The 24,020-nt window shown below is 37.7% G+C and overlaps 1 protein-coding gene across 3 annotated transcripts in view; it reads left to right on the top strand.

The window, feature by feature from the left end:
- Positions 1-24,020, top strand: part of PIP4K2A (phosphatidylinositol-5-phosphate 4-kinase type 2 alpha) — a 114,920-nt gene that overhangs the window by 71,685 nt on the left and 19,215 nt on the right. For all 3 annotated transcript variants that reach the window (XM_049798216.1, XM_049798215.1, XM_049798214.1), the window contains exons 4-5: positions 10,120-10,272; positions 22,528-22,674. In XM_049798216.1, the coding sequence (XP_049654173.1) occupies positions 10,120-10,272; positions 22,528-22,674 (300 nt within the window). The remainder of the gene's footprint in view (positions 1-10,119; positions 10,273-22,527; positions 22,675-24,020) is intronic.

Below are 24,020 nucleotides of genomic sequence, written 5' to 3'. Positions count from 1 at the left end.
CTGAAGCTCTCCATGCTTTATCACCAGAATTTTCCTATTGCCCTTTTTCTCTTTTTTAGGAAAAGCTCTGCCTCAATGACAATTTTTATTAGGCTCCCTTTTTAGATTAGTTACATGAAGTATTTGTATTACATCCAGCACATAGTTCACGTGTTCAAAGTTTCTAAAATATAATCTTGTCTGCTAAAGTAGCAGTTAGAAAACAATGACATTTACACTGGATGTGTAAGAGATTAGAATGAGCTAATTAAATTGACCTTTAAATCTCTCCACCCTCTTGGAGGCTGTGGCTAATCCTTGGCCTCCCACTGTGGAGATAAATATCCGTGCTGTGAACATTTTAAGCAAAGTGGGCAGAGGAGGAAGAGCCTCACCAGCAGTTCATCTTTGAAGAGGAGGGCAGTGCTTTGCCAGTTATAAATATAGCTTGCAATTATGGAGGGAGCAGGGGGACAAGCTTTTCCTGTACTTTAGTGGCTCTGCTCAATGTGTTTTCCTCACAAAAATGGTTTCTGTTGGAAAAAATAGCTCCAAACAGCTTAACTTGTTGCTCTTAGAAACAACCAAAGTCTCTCTGGAAATCAGTTTACTCTTTTTGATATCTGGTGTTGGTGTAACTAACATTATCAATAATATCATTCCTGTTACTTAATTACAATAGGCTGCTATTTTTATTGAGCAATGTGCAAGGTAAAAATAGACTTCCAAAGGATAGAGCATTAGGTGGTGTTTTAGCTGGCTTCTAAGGACTCTTGAGGATGTGTCTTACAAAGTATTTGGCTTGATATTTTGTGACTTTGATTTTTAAAATGCCAATTATTGTGGGGTTTTATAATAAAAAATAAAAATTATGTAAATAATAGGTGATTAAATGACAACAGTCAAAATGTAGTTGTCAATGAGCAATTGACATTTCACATAGTGAAAACTTGCAAGAGATGCAAAATCTGTCCAAATGGCAAAGTGGGATAAGGACAAGGATTTTGTACAAAAACCACTTTGGTTGGCTGGCATTCTGAGCCTGTCCAGATGAGATGCCTTTTAATACAGTCAAATGAATAGCTATATGTATAAAAAGGAGTGCAGAACTACAGAGGTGAAGGATGTGTTCAGGGAGGTAGTAGCTCTGAGAATGAACAAGAGATCAAAGAGGACAAGAATTTAGCACTAGTGTGAGTGCCTGACTAGGAGTGACTGCACCCTTGGGTGGATAAATTGGAAGGTACAAAATAAGACCAGAAAGAGCTCTAACTTTTTTTAACATCTGTTTATTTTATACCTGAAGCTAATACTATATATTATTTTGGTGCTAGTCATCTTAAAAAAGGATGTTTAAAGTTTGGATATAGAAAAAATACAGAAAAATGGCATCAAAGGAATTTAAGGACATAGAGGAAGCCTTGTGGGGGAGTCACAGTTTGACCCACTGCACTTGCAAAATTTAGAGTTGAGAAGTAAGTAGTATGTGAGTATCCTTGTAGAAAAACAATACTAGATACTTCAGGAAAGAATAAACAGGAATGACCAGAAAAGGAAATAATTCAATTCAAACTTAGACTCACTTTTTCAGCAACACAAATTATTAGACACTAGAAAAACTACAGTGGCAAATCTTGGTCTTTTGAGGTTGGAAAAATCAAGACTACCTTTCTGGAAGTTGTACCTTGACCAAAACCAGAGACTGGAATTCAGTTTAGGAATGGCTGCATAAAATGAAACGGCTTCTGATGGGTAGGTGCTGTGTTGGATTCTAGTTTATGAAATTCTGTTGAAGGCTCCAGAAAAGCTCTTGTTCACTTCAAAGAATTGTGGATCACATCCTAAGAGCACCTGTGGAAAAAAACTTTTTTCTTTACCTAATATATATTTACTGTAGGAAATAAAACTCTGCATAGATTGCTGAGAGTGGAGCTGCTGAGGGAAGAGAGTGGATCCATAGCAAAACTAAATAAACTTTCAGTGAATTTGCTGAAGAATATGCTGTTCTTGGGTGAAATGATGATGTGTAATTTAGGTGTGCCGATTTAACTTTCTGTATCAAGTACTCTTTGGGAAATGAAATACTAGTAAGTGGTGTAGCTTTTACCCATTTATATTTAAAGCTGTATTTTTATTTTATCAGAAATTAATTCTGTGGTATGAGACAAATTCTTTGTGATTTGTAGCCTTTCAGCACTGAAGACCAGATGAGTATTTCTGGTTGCATGCTACTCAGTGCAATATAAGTGATATTTTTAATATTGATTTATGTAAAGGCGGTGAGACTTCCAGCCAGTAATTTCTCAGAAGGAAACTATTTGGGAGAGAGGAGGAGGTAGAAATTTCTCCATGAAAGAGAAATTTATCTAGTAGAGGTATCTCTGAGCTTGGCATGTTAAATGTGTCTTCAGTTGTATAAGTAATTACACAAGTAATTTAGCGTAGTCTTTAAATGACCTCATAAAAGTATTCACACTTTAAAAGTACAAAACCCTTTCTTTCTCCTGAGACCAAAAAAACAGCAGGCACAAGATTAAAACTTCACAAATGAGAAGTGAATGGGGAATTGGCAGAACATGCACTCTCAGAGCAGGAGACTTGCAGTGAGTTGCTAAGTGAGGCTGTTAAGTGGAACAGGGTATGTGTGGCTGACAGATGTTTTAATTGTGCCAGAGGACCGAGGCACACCGTGGCAGAGTTGGAGAAGGCTGGGAAAATCTGAAGGGGACAGGGCAGTGTGACCCTCTTTTCTCTGAGTTTTGTTTTCACTAAGGCTGTAGTATAAGCAGGTGATTTTTATTAACTTATTATGACTAATGCTCCAACATTGTACAGCTAGATACGTGCTCCACTGGCTCCTGACGCAGTATGGAAGTGCTATGTAGTAGCAGTAAGTGAGGGTAAAAGGGTTGTTAGATCATCAAACCTGTATCTTTTGGAGGGTAAGAGCCGGGCATTTTTTTGTCTGTATCTGAAGGATATCATCCCTGTTCTGGCTTTGTGGCTCATAGGTCTGTAATAAGTGAGGAGTGGCTCATTTCCCATCTGTTCATATTCCACTTAGTCTTCCCCTAATTAAGAAGCAGCACCAGAGGGAATTCAATCTGGTATTTGCCATAATCTATCTCTCTCTGTCTCTCCTTTCAACCTCCCTCAACCCTGCTTACATTTTCCTTTTGGAAAGGGGAGATGCTTGAGTTTCATTCTTGATTTCCTTCCCAGTACCCTACAGACGCCCCACCTAAGAAGGAGATACTGTTGCTGGGGACGGCAATGGGTCTCCATTAGCTGAGTTTAGTGCTGAACAAGGAAGCAGAAGAAAAGCCCTACACTGGTCTCTTTAGACAGGTTCAATCAGCTTTTCTTCCAAGGCATTTGTGCACAGATGTCTATAGTACAACTTACTTTACTCGCTTTTTGTACAAACCATCACTGAAATGTATCTGTGTGTTCTGGCAAAAGTCACCTGGATCATAGGAGTGTTTTACCATGTACAGTCTCACAAAACTGCATTTGAGGGTAAGAAACGAGTCTATGCGGTGCATCCAATAGCAGTCTGAACTACAGAGCAGTACAATTCAAATGTGTATTTTCAGTCTGTCTGATGAGCACTACTGCATAACTTTATTATTGTCTGCGTTAAGATTGAATGACTTAAACTTGGGTTAGATAACCCCACAATAAGTTAAAAATTTTTTACTTATCTAGATATGTCTAAAGTCTAATTTTAAAAGAGAAGACCCCACAAACTTTCCACAGTCTTTGTGGTGTAAAGTGCACATTGGATGTCACGTGTGGTGTTACTGATATTTTTGTCTTTCTTATCAGTTATAGGTTTACTACTGGATGTGCTTCAAAGTGGCTTAAGTGCAGGACCTTCTTAACCATTTTTTGTCTTAACTTACAAGAGAAACATTTTCCAACAAAGAATCTCTTCACTTCTAATATATGTACTATTAATTTATTAGTATTTGGCAGGGTTGAATGGGGCACAAAAAGTTTTGGTTTCTACTTAACAGTCTGGGTCAAACAGGTAAGTTAGCTTCACCTCCATAAAAAGGGAAGGATATTAGTGGTTTTAAATAGCCATGTTGTTTCCTCTTTGAAGCCCTTAAATTCTCCTAGTTTTATCCTTTCAGTGAAATTGTTCCTTGATCTTACTTGCTAATGATGACTTACCAGTGCAGGCCAATTCTTGTCATCTCTTTAAGTAAAGATTCATTGTTGTCATAATCAGGCAACAGTATATGTATTGAAGACTGATTTCTAACTGTAAACAAATACAACTAGTATAGTTGAGAGGTAAGGTATTTTGCAGCATGGTACCTGGAAGCTTTACTTTAGAAGGAATTTGAACTTTTCTCTGTTCACAAAAGTAAGAGTTAACCATTACAAATGAAACTGTCCACAGACAAAACTCAGCCATGCGTTTATCAGCATAAGAAAGTGGTACTGCAATTACTAGTAATCAGCACAATATGATGTAATTAGATTTATTTTTTCAGCTTTTTAAACCATACTTATTTATTAACTTATGCAAGTATCAAAAGAAAACACACTAAATAGTAATATTAACAATGTTATCCTCCATGTTCCACCTTCTTTCAGAGTTCAAAGAAACCACATCCTGTATCTGAAGAGAGCATTTTATTGAGAGAGTTATCACAGGAGTGGAGAGTTAGTGAAAATACAGTGTCAAAGAGGTTGCTTAATTCGAGGTTGTTTTTATCTTAAACATGTTCAATGTTTAAACATCTGTTCTTAAACTATAATTTATTACTAGAGCCATTATTGTAGAGAGGGCATTTGAGTTACCTGTGCATGTATGGAAAGGTGCTGCTTAGCATAAAGTTGGTTGGCTTATTCTAAAAAATTAATATGAATGTGGTAAAATGATAGCTGTATGCATTCTTAATTCTTGGTGTAACAGCTGTTTTTTCTTTTTAAGTCAGAATTTCTTATTACTTATGCTGTCCATATTTTTAAATTCATCAAGTATCATAAAATCATTTAGGCTGGAAAGGACCTTTAAGATCATCAGATCCAACCATTAACCTAACACTGCCAAGTCCACCACTAAACCATGTCCCTAAGCACCATGTCTACACGTCTTTTAAATACCTCCAGGGATGGTGACTCAACCACTTCCCCAGGCAGCCTGTTCCAATGCTTGACAACCCTTTCAGTAAAGAAATATTTCCTAATATCCAATCTAAACCTCCCCTGGCACAACTTGAGGCCATTTTCTCTCGTCCTATCACTTGTTACTTGGGAGAAGAGACAGACCCCCACCTCACTGCAACCTCCTTTCAGGTAGTTGTAGAGAGCGATAAGGTCTCCCCTCAGCCTCCTTTTCTGCAGACTAAACAACCCCGGTTCCCTCAGCCGCTCCTCATAAGACTTGTGCTCTAGACCCTTCACCAACTTGGTTGCCCTTCTCTGGACACACTCCAGCAACTCAATGTCTTTCCTGTAGTGAGGGGCCCAAAACCAAACACAGTACTCGAGGTGCGGCCTCACCAGTGCCGAGTACAGGGGGGACAATCACCTCCCTGCTCCTGCTGGCCACACTATTTCTGATACAAGTCAGGATGCCACTGGCCTTCTTGGCCACCTGGGCACGCTGCCACCTCATATTTAGCCGACTGTCGACCAGTACCCCAGGTCGTTTTCTGCTGGGCAGCTTTCCAGCCACAAGCCTGTAGCGTTGCATGGGGTTGTTGTGACCCAAGTGCAGGACCCAACACTTGGCCTTGCTGAACCTCATACAATTGGCCTCAGCCCATCGATCCAGCCTGTCCAGATCCCTCTGTAGAGCCTTCCTACCCTCGAGCAGATCAACACTCCTGCCCACCTTGGTGTCATCTGCAAACTTACTGAGGGTGCACTCGCTCCCCTCGTCCAGATCATTGATAACAGATATTAAACAGAACTGGCCCCAGTGCTGAGCCCTGGGGAACACCACTTGTGAGTGGCCGCCAACTGGATTTAACTCCATTCACCACCACTCTTTGGGCCTGGCCATCCAGCCAGTTTTTACCCAGTGAACAGTATACCCGTCCAAGCCATGAGCAGCCAGTTTCTCCAGGAGAATGCTGTGGGAAATGGTGTCAAAGGCTTTACGAAAGTCCAGATAGACAACATCCACAGCCTTTTCCTCATCCACTAAGCAGGTCACCTTGTCATAGAAGGAGATCAGGTTAGTCAAGCAGGACCTGCCTTTCATAAACCCAGGCTGACTGGGCCTGATCACCTGGTTGTCCTGTATGTGCCACATGGTGGCACTCAAGATGATCTGCTCCATTACCTTCCCCAGCACCAAAGTCAGACTGACAGGCCTGTAGTTCACCAGATCCTCCTTCTGACCCTTCATGTAGATGGGCATCACATTTGCTAACCTCCAGTCAACTGGCACCTCCCCAGTATCACCTCTGCTGATAAATGACAGAGAGTGGCTTGGTGAGCACTTCTGCCAGCTCCCTCAGTACCCTTGGTGGATCCCATGTAGCCCCATAGACTCATGTGTGTCTAAATCATGTAGCAGGCCACTAACGCATTTCCCCTTGGATTATGGGGGCTTCATTCTGCTCCCTGTCTTCCAGTTCCGGGGGCTGGGTACCCTGAGAACAGCTGGTCTTACTATTAAAGTCTGAGGCAAAGGCAGCATTAAGTACCTCAGCCTTTTCCTCATCCTTTGTCACTATGTTTCCCCCCCAAAATCGTATTCCATCGGGGGGGGGGGGGGGGATATCTGAATAAATTTATGTTTGTTTTGATGGGTTGCTACATTAATATTCCTATATACTAGATATTCCTGGCTAACGATGGGATGGCAGGAGATTTGTGGAAAGCAGGAAGAACATTATTTTAAGGCCTAAAACTTAGAAGAGCTCTCCTGTGCAAATAGTGCTTATAAAGACAAAAAGAGACAGATTTACTGTAAAAAAGCAGATGGTTATATGCATAGCATTCAGAAGGTTCAAAGACAAAAGTGGTTATTTTTGTCCCTTTCTGGCCACAGAATTAATAACTGAGCTTCAGCAACTGAAAAGTCCATAGAAAAAGTATCTGCTATGTGTTGTATCTCAGTCAAGACATTGCTAGCAAGATAATTAATTCATACCAGGTCTGAATTTCACTCAAATCTGACAAGCCTTTTGGTGAAAAATGTTAACATTTACCTTAAGAGTATTTGAAATTTGGGAGAATCATTCTAGTTCAGGTCCTCCTTCTTCCCATCTTCCCTCTTTCCCTCCTCCTTCAGAGGTTTGGTGGCAGACTAGCAAGTACACTTTTTTGCAGCTTGCTTATAGCACAACTTAAGTCTCCCCCAGGTTAATTGCTTTTGAGGTTTATACCACATGGCATATAGTTTGGAGACTAGGGTTCTATGGGAAAAATACATTCAGAAAACTGTGGTTACTGCTTATTGCAATAGTTAACCTCAGAATAATGCACTTTTTTCTGCTGGGAACAATAACAAATAATTACCCAGTAACCTTTATTATTGCTAACTGAATTACAGCCTAATAACTTAGCAGTAGTTTAATTCACTACGTACACTAATGGTTACCCATACTTTAGCTTTTTTCAGAGTTAAAAATAATTATTATGTTACATCATATTTTCTACTTTGTGATGAAGGTAACTGAATTTGCACAATTTTTTTAAAACTTCGATTATCAGTTCTTCACCTTAAACTATTAAATATATGCCCTGGAAACAAGTCCTGACTCTAGAACAGAGAGGGTTTCTACAGAGGATGGTTTCTACGACTAACTATTCATGAATCAGTTTGAAAACTAGCAGAGTACTGACATCAAGTGTAGCATTAGGAAAATTCAGTCCATTTATGATGATACCTGTTCTCTTGAATAGACTTCATCAGTACATAAAAACATTTCAGTGGTGGAGTGGAGGGAAATTAATTTGAATAGGAAACATCTGAAAACAGGTAAAGAAAACTGCAGTAATACTTAAATTCCCTTCTTTAGTATCTTAAATACCACATGGAGTCATGGTGTATCAGGACTCACATCTGTTAAAATTGGCTGTCCAAAAGCCAGTGCAGAGAAGGAATTGAATCTGCATTGGTTGTCCCTAAAGTCTAGAAAAACTGTTTATTTATAAACATTAGGGAAGCACCCACATCCTTTCTTTCTTTAGTGAATAGAGAGGATAATGGAGAAAGACATCACTTTTTATCATAGATATTAGTAATGACTCTAGTTCATTGCACAAGCCTAGAAATATAGAGGGAGAAGTGTGCAAAGATTTATTTCTCCTACATGTCATAGTTAAGGTTTTCATTCTTGTAAGACCTTGTAGAGCTGTGTGGTTTTAGGTGATTTACTGTTATTTCTAGTACTCCTGCGTATTTCAGTTGAACAAAGTAACCTTGTGGGAAAATGTTTTTATTTCATATTAAACTGATTTCAGAAAGCATCCCGCATTTGGGATAACACTTACCTATGCTGTGAAGGCATGTTGAAGTCAATGGGTCTCCAAAATATGGAGACATAACTGTGTGTGTTCAAGTACCTTCTTAAATTGGGGCTCTAGTTGCCCTTATCTCTTGGTTGAGGTTATTACTTCGTTACTGACCTTCTGTCACTGGGGTTGAATCCATGTGTCCAGCTCCTGCTGAAGTCCATAGAGCTTGTGAACAGATTGATCAATGGTAAAACTTCCAAGTAAGACAAGCTCCTATAAAAATAAAATGTTGTGGGTTTGGTACCTAGTTGTGGTAGACTGAGCCTATTTATAATTATTTTCTGAAAGCATTACCGTTCTTCCAGTGTAAATCGGTTTTGTGACTTAGTTCATAGTACCTTATCAAACTACACAAACGTCGTATTCTGTAGCTGCTGGAGCTGAACTTTTGCTATTTAGCAATCTGCAACATTTGCATTTATATACAAAATTTTATTAAAACTTTCTGTGAAAATGGCTTTTCTTCTAGCAGGAAGAATGTTACACTATGTCAGTATGGAAGAGGGAGAAAGTATATTTCAATTTAGCAACAGCTGTTTGTGCAGTATGGTACAATGAGGAATGATAGCAGGAGCTGGAGTTTTCTGCTACTAGTAGGGATATACCAAATGGGTACTGCAAGTTTATTTCATAAACATGGAAGTGTTTCAGCAGTCTGTAATTAACTTGTTTAACCTTTTCAGAGTATGGTCCATTTTTATGTAAGTACACATGGGGTGTAAGAACATCGTTATGTTTTCTCATGGCTGTGCTGCTGCTGTTACTACTTATTAAAAAAAAAAGAAAAAAAGGTGTAATTCAAGTATGTAACAATTGGCATAAACTCTTAGTGGTAAAGAAATATGTTTCCAGCCAAAAGCAAGTAGTTATACTTTGTCTAATTTATATTTACTGTTTTTAAATATGAAGGAATCTAATCTGACTACTTCTTATTTTCTGAAAAAAGCAGAAGGCTGCTTTTGCTACTGTTGAAGCGCAAGTAGTCTCAGGCTTCAGTCTAAAAATGGTCACTAATCTCTAGCAGTTTTTCTTCTAACTACTATACAGTCATTAACTAATCTTCCCCTGTTGAATCTGTAGGAAGGTGGGTCTATTTTACAAGAGGAGGTACTGTACAATAATATCACTTGCTTAACACTAGATATTAAATTATTGGAATAGGTCTAGTACTAGAACTCAGAAATCTAGCTGTGATCTTGTTTATGTACCAGATCACATGGGCTCAAGAGCAAATCCTGCTCAGTTTTAAAGTGTTACTGTTACTACAGATGAATCCTCTATTTACAGTTATTGCAATAACTGTAATACAGTGTTCCTTTTGGATTTTTAATTACTGTACGTTTTCTCCCCAAAAGCTGAAAACATGTACATAACAAAGTGCAATAAATTCTCATTCAGTGTTGAGAATGACTTTTGAACCACTGATGGACAACACCTTCCCCCAAACTTTCTTTTGTTCTCAGAGTATTTTTGAAGTGATTTGTCAAGATAACATGGTCTGTGATTACGTGCTTTGCAGAATTCAGCTCGGTGCAGATGTATTGAAGAAGATTTAAAAATAAATGTAAATGGTTTATATTTGTTCTAATTAAAAGTTGCATATTTTTGTCTAATTTGATGCTTTTTTTGTTTTAAATCAATTGACAGAATTCATTGACAAGAAGTGCACCCCTTGCCAATGATTCCCAAGCACGCAGTGGTGCCCGCTTTCATACATCTTACGACAAAAGATATATCATCAAAACTATAACAAGTGAAGATGTAGCGGAAATGCACAACATACTGAAGAAATACCATCAGGTAGTATGCTAATTATTATCGGGGTGTGGGATCTCCTCTTAAATATTATAATGCTAATCTTTTTTTAGAGTGTTAGAAGTTTTAAGTGAATGCCTATGGAAAAAGAGTCACTTCACACTTTTTCCCTTTTGCATGAGCAATTTATTGTATGTCTGCAATTCACAAGGCTGCACTTTTCTGAATATCTAAGCTAGCTTTAAGTAAAATGATATGTCTACACAATACAGAGATACTACCTTGGAGGCCATAAGCTCCTTCGCCTTACTAGGAAGATGCCCTTCTTTCAGCTAGTGGGCTCCCAGGCTGGAATCCGCTTTATTCTGGGCTAGCTTGGAGATGTCTATGTAGATGTAGATGAATGGTGCAGGTGATCTTTCTTCCTGGTCTGATCACTGAATTTTCTGTGTTTCACTAACAACAGATTTCAAACAATTAAAGTGGTATTGTATGAGAAATGAAAAATTGGTAACAGTAAAGTCAAAAGTGAACAGTGGAGATCCCTCAAATCGGCCTTGGGAGCTGTCATACTGTGCTAGTGTATAATTTGTGTGGATGACACGGGGGGAGCAGATCTGGGGAAGTATGAGAAGCCTTAATAAAATCAGTGCTAATTTTCTTAGCCCCAGAACTGTTTAAATAAGCTCTAAAGCTACAGGAACCAGAAAAGCCTCTAAAAATCATCTAAAATATGACATCCAGTAGAAGGGGCTTTTTGTCCTTTCCATCTTCCTGCTCACTTCCAGGGGTTGGGATTTCAGGTAAAGACTTCAGGACATTTTGGGTTGGGGCTTATTTGTTGTTGGTTTAGGTGGTTTATTTTTTTGTCTTGCAATGGTTTTGTTTGTTTTTTGGGTTTTTTTAATACTGATTCTATTGTAAAAGCAGTGTTAAAGGCACCTTTTGAGATGGAAGGGAGGCAAAAGCATGCTTTTGGGGTGCTTGGGATTGAAGGTATTGCCAGCTATCTTTGTAGTGCTGCTTGGCTGTCTCCCTCTCCGCTCTTCCCGTGTTGAAGGGAGATCTCTGAAAGCCCTCCAGGTCCAGAGTAGCTTGGGTAGCCTTCGGTGAGTTAGATATTAACTCTTTTCTTTCTCTGCATGTTGTTCTTCTGTTTAAATAACATGTAGGACCACTGTGTGTTTGTTTTAACGTGGATAAATATTGTCACTATCAGAAATGTTCACAAGACCATCTTTCAATTACAGTTTTACCAAAGAGAAATTCTAAACTATTACCTAATAGTAATTTGGGTGTTATTTTTTTATTAGAGTTTTCAAACTTACAATTTTAGCTTTGAAAGAGTTTGATCTGTGAAGCGATGCAGCAGAGTTGAAGTTTTAGACTGTTTCGTGTTTGCATTAGAAGGTAGTATTAATGATCCAGATTTTGAGACTTTATCCAGCTGAAAATTCATACTGCTTTTCAAAACGTTCATCTCCTTTCAAGAGTGTCAGTGAAGACAGTGCTAACATGAACGAACTTAATAATTTGGAATCATTTTTCATTAGTGCTTTCAAACATCAGGGTTCATAATAGGCTAGGTTACAAGGAATAATGATCTGAAAGTTATCTGTACCAGGCATCTAATTTCACTTTATACTGGATAAATATCCTTATAAGAAAGCTCTCATTGGTGCCTCCAAAAGATTCATAAAGATACAACTTGCATTTCTTTTTGTCTCAGAACTTGAGGGCACTTTACAAAGCATTGTAAATGCAGAGGAACTCAAGTACAGAGACTGTTTAATAATTGGACTTTTTAATGAAATATTAATTTCAGTATCTTCAGCAATGTACTGAACAAAATCATTTGACTTAATTAAAGAAAATCTAAATTAAATCCTACTAACTCTGGTGACAGCTGATACTGTGTCTTGTGTGTTGCTACTGGCAATTGAATGCTTGGAATCATTAAGTACAGCAGCTTGTCCTCCCATTTCTCTAGATGTTTTTCAGACAAGTGAAGCTTATCTTGGCCTGCTTGACAAAGTCTAGAGAACCCCTTCTCCTGGTAGAAAGGTTTTAATAATTCACTTGACCAAGTCATCCCACACAGACTGGCCTTAGACTAACTTTCTACTAGTAAAAAACGCAAGGCCAGATAACATCCACTGGCACTTGAGCTCATAAATGGTTTTGCTTTGGGCAAGCTAGCTGTCTCCCAGGTAATTCTGGGCAAGGTTCAAGGTATTAACTCAGGCCAGTTCCTATTCCTACTTAGGAGTTTGAATATGAGCATCCTGTTTTAGAGGAGAACTTAATAATTTGGATGTGAGTTATTCCATTCCAATTAGAACTGATGCCGGAGGACAGTCCAAGACCCATCTAATTTACTGGTACAGATGTAACTTTATGGTTCTGTCAGATGGCATAGTTGCAGTAGTACAAGACTTTTCAGATACTGCACTGGTACTCCTGTGGAAACCTTTGTCAATAAAACAAGTTCTCTTGTGTTCAATTTTATTTTGGCATACTCTCTTCTGCCAACAGAAGAAATGTCAAGTGCCCTGTACTGACTTGCATACTTACCTTACTGCCCAGTATCTTCCTTAATTGTAACTGTTGCTACAGTTAAAGAAGCTAATTGTAATTACACACAAAAGTGTCAAATATTGGATTTTTAGGGAAAAGTCTGTTTGTTAGCTTTTCTCCAATTTCAGTTCACTGGTCGTCAGCAGCACTTACCACGTATATGAAAATTTCTGGACCAGCTAAATATGCTTCACATCCCAGGTGTGATTGTGTTTGGGACTAGTTTGGGACTTCTAGTGGCATGCCCTGACATCAGACCCTGTGCCAGGCTGCTCTTAGAGCAGAGCTGTATTTGAAAGGTTCAGCCTTCCAAGGAAGGAAGTGTGCAGACATGTTCAGACCCAGTTATGTAGTGCAGGGGTCATCCTGGGAGGAGTAACCTTTCTCAGGTGCATGAAGACTAGTGAGGTGATTCATGTTGATTTTAGAAGACTCTTTGTCCCTTGTTAGAGATCAAGTACCCCTAAAGGACCTGAAGCTAGATCATCTATCCATTATGAACAGTAACTTGTAAACCCTCGGTATCTTGTACCTGCTTTCACCTGCCCAAGAAGACAGTAATTATCTTCCAGTTACTAGTGACATGATAATGAGTGAAATTCATGCCATTTATGACAGATCATCTCTTTCCTCTCTCTTTGTCAGGCTTTTTTTTCCCCCCTCTACAAATTCATTCCAGGCTTCTTCCCCAGGTTGAAACTCTGAATGAGTTTCTTTTAAACTATAATATTTACACAACTGTTTCCATATTAAGGCTAACAGCTCCAGCTGATAGAATCATTCTAGACCTTGGAAGTACCTCTGTCCTTGCTTAGGCACCAAACAAGCCTTATCAAATGTTTTCCAAGACTGCTTGAACTGCTCAACAATAAATACAAAAGGACAGCTATCTTTAAACAGAGAATACTGGCGAGGGGACCATGCCAAGTCAGAAGTGTGAGGGACTGGATATGTCTTTATTGCTGTCACTTGCAAAATAGCTGTCATTCTCCTTGCACCTTTTTGAACTACAAAACTACTGATGAGGCATCTGGGAGTTAGTGTGGTCAGCAAAGAAACGTAGTTTTCCCACAAACACCTGCAAAATCTAACTCCAACTACCAATGATTTTTTTGTGGAGTCACCAGAAGATTATGAAAAAACATGTAGACTGCCATTGGAAAGTAGAAATAAAGGTTCTTTTATCAGTAACTGGAGATTGAGGAGATGTATAGTCCACAAACTCACCCAACTCTTTCCATCCTTCCTCTTTCCATCCATCTGAAAATTCAATAGCCCGTCTGTTCTTTGAAGCTGTGAGGAACTGAGGTTATAGTTACACGGTCCATATACTCAGGTATTTACAAAAGGAACAGGAATTGTGCATAGCCTGTAAACACCTGTAAGTCTAAAAATGCTAAGTCTATATTGGCTGGTTTTTAATTAATCAAAGCTATAATGGACATGACTGTACACCTTAGAGAAATCAAGTTATTTTCAGAAACAGAATGGCTAGTAACTTGTTAGGAGTGAAAATAAGTTAGTTTGGCTGAGTTACTAGCTTTCTGCTTTCTGGGTAAAATTCTGTTGCAATATTGCATGACATTTTGCAAAGGTAACCAAGGTAGGTGCATCACAATTTACTGTATTATTACCACTACTTAAAATAAAAAAAATTAACAGTAAAACCAAAAAGATCAAATTCCAAGCGTAAGGCTGCATACTAGAAATGTGTGAATAACTAAAAGTGAACCAGGCTTGAAGGAGTGTCAGGAGAAGTTACTACAGAAACAGCATATATGTATATATAGCAATTCCAAATTAAAGCTTGAATTGTAAATAATAGTCCTGACAATTGTAAATTATAGTTGCTATCCAAAATAATGAGTTGCATGTATTCGTTTACCCTGTCTGATGTGATGCCTTTTTTTTTAGTGGCAGTCAGGCCCACAACCTCAGGCAGAAGGTGAACACTTCAGTCTAAACACTGAAGCTTTCTGTCAACTCATCAGATGAGTCTGATGCTTTTAGTACTGAGTAGGAACACTAGAGATCATTGTTTTCTCTTGCAAAGTTAAAAAGAAAAAACAACAAAACACTAAGCCCACTACTTCTAAGCAAACAGGGAATAATGTCTTTCTCCATACTTAAAGTTGCAAAGCATCTTGTTATTTATGACTAAACTATAAAGTCCATCATGCATGGACCAGCCTTCTATCTACCTTTAAAGACAAAATGGACTACTGTGAACCAGCTAGGTTTCTAGGTGTTATAGTAAATACAGATATATATATAACATGTTAGGTTCTTATGCTGTGAATTTCCATGTTAGCCAGTTTCTAACTACTGTAATGTTTTCTGATACATAGTGTGAAACACTGCTTTTAGTCACATTTTAATGATAATTTGCAATTGGTTTGGGCTGCTTATATTATTGATATACTATCAATTAATGGTAGAACTTGCTACTCTTCAAGTGTTACTTCAGCTGAACATCATTTACTTATCAAATGCACTAGAACCATTGTTATGCCTAAATGGGTCAGACTTTCAAACATCAGAAAAGCTGTTGCTGTATGGGCTCACAGATGTAGTTTGACCATTTAAAACTGTAAGTTAATCGAGCATGTTCATGTTAAATACTTAAATAGTACTTGAGAGCAAAATCAAATATTCATTTGAATTACCTCCAAATCTAGTGCAGTTTTTTTTAAACCTATGCTCCTGACCCCAAGAGCAGGGACCAGAAAAATGGAGTTAAACCTCCCACTCCCTTTGGCATTGCTAAAGGAGAGCTCAGCAAAGCCATCTGTGATGATAAATCTGTTGCCAGGATTTCACCCTCCATTTAAGGAACAGGTAATACACTGCTTCCTCCTAAAGGAAAACATTTCTTTTCAGCATATATTCAAGCTATGTTTATATATTTCTCTTGGATGTATTGTCCTGTGCAAAAAGTTTATTAATTTACATAGAATACAGAATATACTGTTGTACATATTAGTATATATGTAGATATTTTCTAAACTACAGATATGATTTTCAAGGGCAGGAATTGGTGACAGTTGAGTAAAATTCTGTAGGCAGATGTTCTAGTTTCTGAAATGTCTGAATCAAGATACCCTGCCCTTCCCAGTGAGATAAACTTGCTTTAAATCTTAAATTGGTGTAAAAGTGGAGTCCTGTGATCTCTGAGAATAGATGATGGGCAGGGTAGAAATTTTCAAAAATAAATGAAAGCAACTTCAGTGTCTCAGAAAAACCAACACCTTTTGAACACCTTTTTTTTTTTTTGTCATTAAAATGGACTTCAGAAGGGATTTATTATTCCTCAGTGCTGACACTGAGGTGACTTCAGTAAAGAAGAGAAATTGAGAAGCCATCTCAAAGCAGGTGAACAAGAGGGAATTGTTAGCATACAAGCCTTCCAATATAAAACTACTCAGGAGTGCAGGTACCCTTTAGGTTTTCTATAGGTGACAGTCCCTGTTGACAGCACATTCTCTTCCCTGTACAGGTAATTGTATGCAGAACTGACACCTATTGCATTGCCTGTTTGTCTCCCTGGCAACCAGCAAAAATAGTGAATAGTGGCAAAGGAGAGAGACTGCCCATTTACCGGAGGCAGCAAACAGTGGAGTGATGGGGAAGTGAATGGGAAGAAAGAAAAGAATAGAATGAGATAAAAAGGGGAGATGACAGCATAAAGAAGAAAAGAAAAGCAGGAAAAAAAATAATATGACCTTAGCTTCTGGAGAGGAAAAAAATATGAAACAAACAGGAAGGCAAACGAAAGGGAAAAAAATGTAGGCAATAAGGTGAAAAAGGGGGAAACTGCAGCAAGAGCAGGGTTCAGGACTGCGCAGGAATCAAGAATAGCACAAGGTTGTTGAGTGGAAGGTAGGAGAAAACATTAAAATCATAAATAGACAGAAAAAACATTAGTGTAGACTAAAAGCAATTTTGTTACAGAGTTGGTGACAACATAGGCTGGAGAATACCCCAGAAAAGAAAGTGGGGCTAGGTGTCTAGGAATTTGCACTGAGATGGGCTGACATCAAGCCGATAGGTTGGTAAAGCAGAGTTACATCGAGGTTTGTGTCATCCTCCCTCCATGTCATTACTTGCAGAGGTTATCAATGGCTTGCTTCCTCCCAGCTCTCCCATTTTTCTTCATGAGTTGCATCTGTATGTATCACAAAAAGAAGGGAAAGGGTAGGTTAAAAGGCAAAGCAAGGCAATATAATGTACTATTATTTAAACACAAATGTGCATGAAGAAGGATGTGTACCATGTAACAGTGACCTTGACTATGTCCTAATGTAGTAAGAGGTGAAGATTTATGGGAGGTCTACGAAGAAACACAGTTGAGAAAAGCCCTTCAACCAGTTCCTTATGTGAATCAAGAGGCTGCACAGGACATGGCCTCTGCCCTGTGCTGAGATAACCAACGTATAAAGCAGCTTTGTTATGAAAACCCAGGATAAGCAGAAAAAGTAGAGATGAGAATATATGTGTTCTCATCTGAACAGTCTACATTTCACCTGCATCCGTGGGCCCTCCATTTCCTGTAGGAGAAGTGACCCTGAAAAAAGGAAACTCAGTAGCATGGCCATTAGATGGAATTGCAAAAGGGCAATATGCAAAAGGGCTATACAACCACAGGCTAGAACTGTTACTGAAAAACACATTGAAAATCTTCACTGAAAGATGTGAAATTTCATAGGTAAATATCCAACTACACAAAATGGTAGATGGACTTGACAGCACTGGCTCTGTTGAGGCCTGGGTTTCACCAGCAGATATTTTCTATATATTTATTGTATTTTATATATATATAAGCTATTGATGCTGTGCACAGCACTTTCAGAAGAAATCAGCATGCCCAGTGACTCATTTGATTGTAGCAGTATCAAGTATAATGTTCCTGGTAGCAGATCTGCAGCCTAGATAATCACACCTGGTGGTAATATTTAGATTAAATTGCACTTTGAAGTAAAATTAACACTGGCCCAAGTCTGAAACAACGTTAAATGTAAGGCTGTCAATCACAGGGCTTGTATCTGAAAACCTGTATATTTATTGAACACTTCGTTAAATGAAATTACTTTCTTATATGACTTACTAGAAGAAAACAGCTTCATATGCCTTGAAAATCTATAACTTTGTGTGCTGTAGTTCAACTAATTAATCCTTTCAATGTGTCACATAAGTACCTAATAGATAATTTTCTATGAAATTATTAGGGTTCAAGAAAATGGCAATAATCGGAATATTCTGACACCTGATACAACTCTGGACAACTTCTCAACCTCCTTTTTGGGGAGTAATTCCACATGTCAACGCATGTGCATATAACACATTGGTGGAGGGTATTTCTGGTTGCAGGCAAGAGGATTTGAAAGAGAAAGTTGAGCCCAAAAAAGAAGTATCAACATCTTGTCCTTCACAGTGTCCAAAATGTTTTTAAATAATTGTATCACTTGCCATTCAATTTCTTTAATGAAAGTATCCTGATGAATGTATAGGCTTGTCACATAAGCATTTGATAATTCAAGCATGATTGCCTTAATCATGATGTAGAAAATCGTGAAAATAATATATAAAGGTGTAACGGGGAATGAGCATGTTGCGTATTTCTGAATTAATGTTTGCAAAATAGGGCTACCTGGGAGAAATAGGAATGATGAGTTTTCACATAGAACCAAGATAGATGTAACTCAGGATTTAGTCTTTACTGATGTCAAATCATTCCACAGATTATCTCCAAGGGGAGGAGGAGAAATAACAGAAACAGGAATTTTACCCTGTGTTTTTCCAAAAAGAGCCAAAAATTGTATAACTTCTTAACCAACAAATTATATGCACTATGTTATCTTTTAGTCATCCTGATATCTTACTAGCATTACCATGGGGAAGCAAGAGGCTAAGAATCTTATTTTACGTGTAAAATGAGGTAGGGAAAGTTCTGTTCTTATTAAGGAATCTTGAAGCTGTATTAATGGGACTATAGGGTCATAAAGAATTTCTTACTAATTTTCACCTTTGAGCATGGGGTTCAAGAGAGCTCAGAAAATTATGTATTTGAAACCTATGCTGCATAGCTGATAAAATGTGTCAACATGCTGATGATACTTTATTTTATTAATGGTAATACTATCCTCATGCTGTGCAGAAAAATGAAAATTGTCTGAATTAACAAAAAAATGATGGGGTGTTTATTACAACACTCTTTTTAAAAAATATGGATCTTGTTACTGCATATAAGGACTTGTAAATGTACTGGCTAAGTGTTACAGTTTTATTTAGCAAGGCTGCTTGGTAGAATTGTTTTAATGTTCTTTTTAGAAAGAGTTAACCTAAAGGAGTGAAGGTCTTTTCTTTCACTGAAATTTAGCAGTCCTGTTAAGCATCTACTGGCTTATTTTCTAGGCTCACTTTTATTCCAGCTGTGAGTGGGAAACTTCAGGAAATCATTCCTAAAAAGCACCTTGAGGTGACTAAATTGCTACTTCATTTATATCAAGATGGACAAATTGAAAATCTGCCAACCACAGTCACCAGTGCAAGTCCTGCTGGACTCCCACCCAAACAGATGACACGTTTTGCCTACTCTGTGATGCAGATATGGGGGATTGATAGTTTCAAAGGTAGGAAGTTCTAGACCAACCTTGTAGATGATGAAAGCAAGTGGCATTCCTCCCCCTTTCCTTTGTCTCCCCATCAGGATAAGAAATGCTGTCATGGGAAACAGTGAAATCATTTTAGGGGCTTTTCTTTAAATTGCAATGGCATGAGTGTCCACTTTCAGCAGTGAGTAGGAAACAACTGTCGCAGTACATGGTCTGCTTTGAGAAGGTCTCTTAGAAGTCTGCAAGAACACAGCCAAGTCCCTTTTTATCAAGTGGAGAGCAGTATTAGCAGAGCTTTTCATGTCCTGTGTTGTGTGCTAGTAACAGTGCCCTTTCAGAAGGCTTGTTTGCAAAATATTAAAATGAAACAATAGCTTTAGCAAATGGCTAACTCTAACTTACAAATAGGACTTAAGCGACTGTCATTAATTGCCTTTCTTTTGTAGTTATGTAATACAGAACAGTTTGGGAGGGGGTTGTATACTGCTAACCAAAGGATTTATTTTATGTTATTACAGTGGGTGTGTTGCACATGTTCTATGTTAATGACGATGCTGTTTTACACACGGGGACATTCAGGACCAGAAAGGTTAAAATTGGAAAGTTAGCAGTATCTAGGGTTGAAGAGGTGGTTTAAGTGTCAAGACTGTGACCCTAGCAGGTGAGAGGGAGGGCAGGGGCTTATTAGTCTGGTACTCAAGATGCCTTGCTGCTGTTCTTTCACATGGCACAAATTCTCTGTATGATTTCAGATGATATCTGCGTCTCCCATCCCCATACGGAAAATTGGAATAATAGTATTTACTTTAACTCAAATTCTGTAGTTAAAAGCCATAACATTAGGAATGGCTGGATCCATTAAAGAGTTGAGTGGCCTGAAATTCTGTGGCCCTAAACTCTTCTTGGAAGCTAGATTCATTTTTATGATCCTTGCAGAACCTAATCATCTTAGAGAAGGAATCACTCAGTAAATGTTTTTATAAGAACAACCCCTCCCACCTTCTATAAAGTATTAGAAAAGTATTTACCTGCAGGATATATGCCAAGTACTTGATGTTTATAACAAAATAATCAATGTAGTTTGACTAATAGGAATTAGTATTTTAAACAAGTTTTCGGTAACTTCAGCATTAATAGTTCTAATTTCACTTTATGATCCCATCTCTAAGAGAAACTACTGATAGTCAAGGTGAGCTATGTATCCTGTAACACGTTATAACTGCTTTCTGAGGTTGATAACGCTATGATTGAAAGTCCTCTAATTCAAGAACTCCAGCTTAAAAATTCTGTTTCTGTTAAACACAGAAGTCATCTCAGGTGCAAACTGATCAATCTTTGTGCACTGCTCAGGACTGCTGTTGTTTTAGCGGTCTTTTATTGTCAAACTTCTTTGCATTTTGGGGCATACAATCATATTTCCTGCATTCACTGAGCCTCTGCAGCAGCTTAAGATGTTTTGCTCATTCATCGGCAGTTTGAGCTTAAAAACGCTTAGCTGTGAAGTAGCACAACTGCATCATGACTATGTGTTCTCTGCTTCAGGGCTTGTAACCTCCAGTACAGCTATACAGCAGACAGAAAGTAGTGTTACAGCCCAGACTGTGCCAACAAGATTCAACAGAGCTCGTGTGTCAGAGTTGTTAGTCAAAATTATGTTCAATTCACAGTCAACAATTTCCATCTTTGTTGTTCATTCCATTTGTTTCTTGCTGGACATAATTGTTTTCAGGACTCTTAAATCTTTCTACTTTTATTTTGCCATTTACAAAAGGAAAGTTTGTATGTGGTATGTGCAGATTCCTGTATAAAGCTAGTGAGAGGAATTCCTTAAAATTAGCAGAGGAGCCCCAAACTGCAAAATCTCCAGGGTTCCAAGAGCTTTGTTATATTATTTGTTACCAAACACTTACTACCTTTGTTAAACAATTCAAATGGCTTATTCAGTCAACTTGTTCTAAAGTCTCCTGTATTTTAGAATAACATGTTTCTAATAACCAGGTCACTCTGGCACAAAAGAAACAGTAGCTTCACTATTCAACGAATATTTAAAAGCTGATCTGCTTTAAAAGCTGACTGTTGATTAGTTTTCATGTTTCCTTTTTGGGGCTTGAATTTTTAAATTTTCTCCAAGTCCCTCTGGTTGAGACGTAATAACAGAAAGAGGACAGCCGGTGAGTCATTTTCTGGTTTGCATCATCATGACTTAACTTTTCCTTAGTTCCACAAAATATGAGTGGATGTGTTTGAGTTGGTTTTAGGATTAATACAGTATGGGCATTTTTATTCTGGGAATAAATATTCATTCTTCGATAGTTCTTGTCATCAATATAGTCTGCACTTTTTCTGTTTCCTCCAGTAGTCTTTCAAACAGAAATTCGAACTATTAGTTATAAGGCAAGTGATTTTAAAAAAAAAAAAGGCAAAAACCACACAGGTGTCAGGTGCAGGTGGCAAATCTTTTCAAGGTTAATAGCCCGTTTGTAATGGAATATGGTGACCTTAAGGAAATATAATGATTTGTAAATAAAAAGTATAGGGATCTTGCACTTCACTGCTCAACTCTGTTGACCCTGAAATGCAACCATCACGTGGGAACTAGCAAAAAGTTGGTGATAATAAATAATACCCCTTGCTGGTGACAGCGCCATAAATGTTCATCATAATAAACAAATATTGAGAATGGAGAAACTTACGGATTAATCTGGGACAACAGAGTACAAAATACAGCAGTGTGATGTTTGAAAAAGTATTTCTGTTTTTTTATGTCAGTTCCAAATATGTTATCTGCATTAGGTGTACTTTTTAGGAGCATAAAAGTGGAAGGGTCTGTCAAATGGAGCCCACTCTTTCTATGAGATTGTCTACAGAAGTAAAGGGTTACAAGTTAGGCAGTTCAAGAATTTAATTTTTAAACACTGCCCTAAAAGCAGGATAATCTCCTGATGAAGGGGTTTGGTTTGGCATGATTTTTTTGAAGGTTTGTCTCCACACAAATATATATTCAGCAAATAAATGTGCTGTTTCTGGGTGGTTTATCTTTAAAAATGTATAAATATATATTTATATTCTATGTATCCATCCTTATTTCTGTTTTTTTCTTTTGCTCCTGCAGTTTATTGTGGAGTGTCATGGGAATACACTTCTTCCCCAATTTTTGGGCATGTACCGGCTTACTGTTGATGGAGTTGAAGTATATATGATTGTTACAAGAAATGTGTTCAGCCATCGTTTATCTGTTTATAGAAAATATGATTTAAAGGTGAGAAATAACTGCTGATTAAATAACTGACAAAGTAGCTGAAAATCTTTACTATAAATGTTAGATTCTGCTGATGCTTGAATATTGCTCAGAATTTTAATTTAAGATTGTGTTATGTAAGAACCAGCATTAACTCGTTTACTTCTGCACCCAGGTTTAGCAAAACTGAAGGATGGTTTTATAGAAGTTGTACAAATTTATTTGTATTGTGCATTTTTAAATGCAGCAATGTAACTGGGTATGTTTGTTAAATGTAACTAATGGTTAAAGGCAGAACCCTTCACACAAGTACAATAATAAATCTGCTTCCTATAGGCTTTTATCAACATTATGGAAAGCCACAACGGATTCTGCAGAGGACTTCTATAAAATAACTAAATACCATCATCATTTAAACCAATTAAATGCTACTAACAAAGTGCATCACTACTACAAAAGCTTCATATTTCACACTATATTTTAAAAATAACCCAAGTAAAAAAGAGAAGGTTCTTAAAAAACAAAATTTCTGTTGCTTTTATGATAAGGTATGTTTTAGGTTTTTTTGAGAAAGTTTATCTGTTCATCGTAATTTTGCCAGTAGTTAATGTACAGTGCTTGCAACAAATGCAGTCTTAGTCTTTCTACCTAAGGGATTGTATTTTATTTTCCTCTGTAAAGTCTCCCCTTAGAAACCTACTTCTTTATAATACATTTAATTTCTATTTGTTGAACTGCTAAGTGCATCTGCAAGCTTGTTTTATGATGTTTATTTAGCATTCTGTCTTAAGAAATTTGTAATGCTACATACTGCACCATCCTTTCCTACTGTCAAGTATCTACCTATCGGTTGGTAAGATAGTTGACTGAATGTGATTTATAAGAACTGATTTCCAGATGGTCAACAATTGACTTTTTGGTATTTAGTGTTACTGGCAGCAGAGCTTACCCGAGACAGATGTTTTTTTAATTTGAGAACTGTATGTGTTTTAGAGCATCGTAATGTCCAGATGCATTAAAAAAGGGACGAAGAAAGAAACATAAATGATATACAGTATGTTCTTAGCATTGGTGTCAACAGCTTTTACTGTTATTTAGACTCTGTGAATGCTTCTGTACTCTATTCAGTTTGTCCAGCTGGACAGAATTGTTTTAAAGATAAACTTCTCTTGCAATTCAAATTTAACACCAATATCATATTATTCTTCAGAACAAACTCCTTCACTAAATAGATTTTTAGTGCCACTACATATAAATCACTTTTTCTCAATTTTCATTGCTACAGCATCTGCGGTTGTAGGTTCAGAGTCCTTTTTCATATGTGAGTATTTTTGACACTGGCTTAGAGCTTACTAGTAGCACAAGTT

Source organism: Accipiter gentilis, chromosome 4, assembly GCF_929443795.1.
Source record: "Accipiter gentilis chromosome 4, bAccGen1.1, whole genome shotgun sequence".
Classification (NCBI taxonomy): domain Eukaryota; kingdom Metazoa; phylum Chordata; class Aves; order Accipitriformes; family Accipitridae; genus Astur; species Astur gentilis.
The sequence above is the reverse complement of the archived record's forward strand: the minus strand, read 5'-3'. Positions and strand labels throughout refer to the sequence as shown.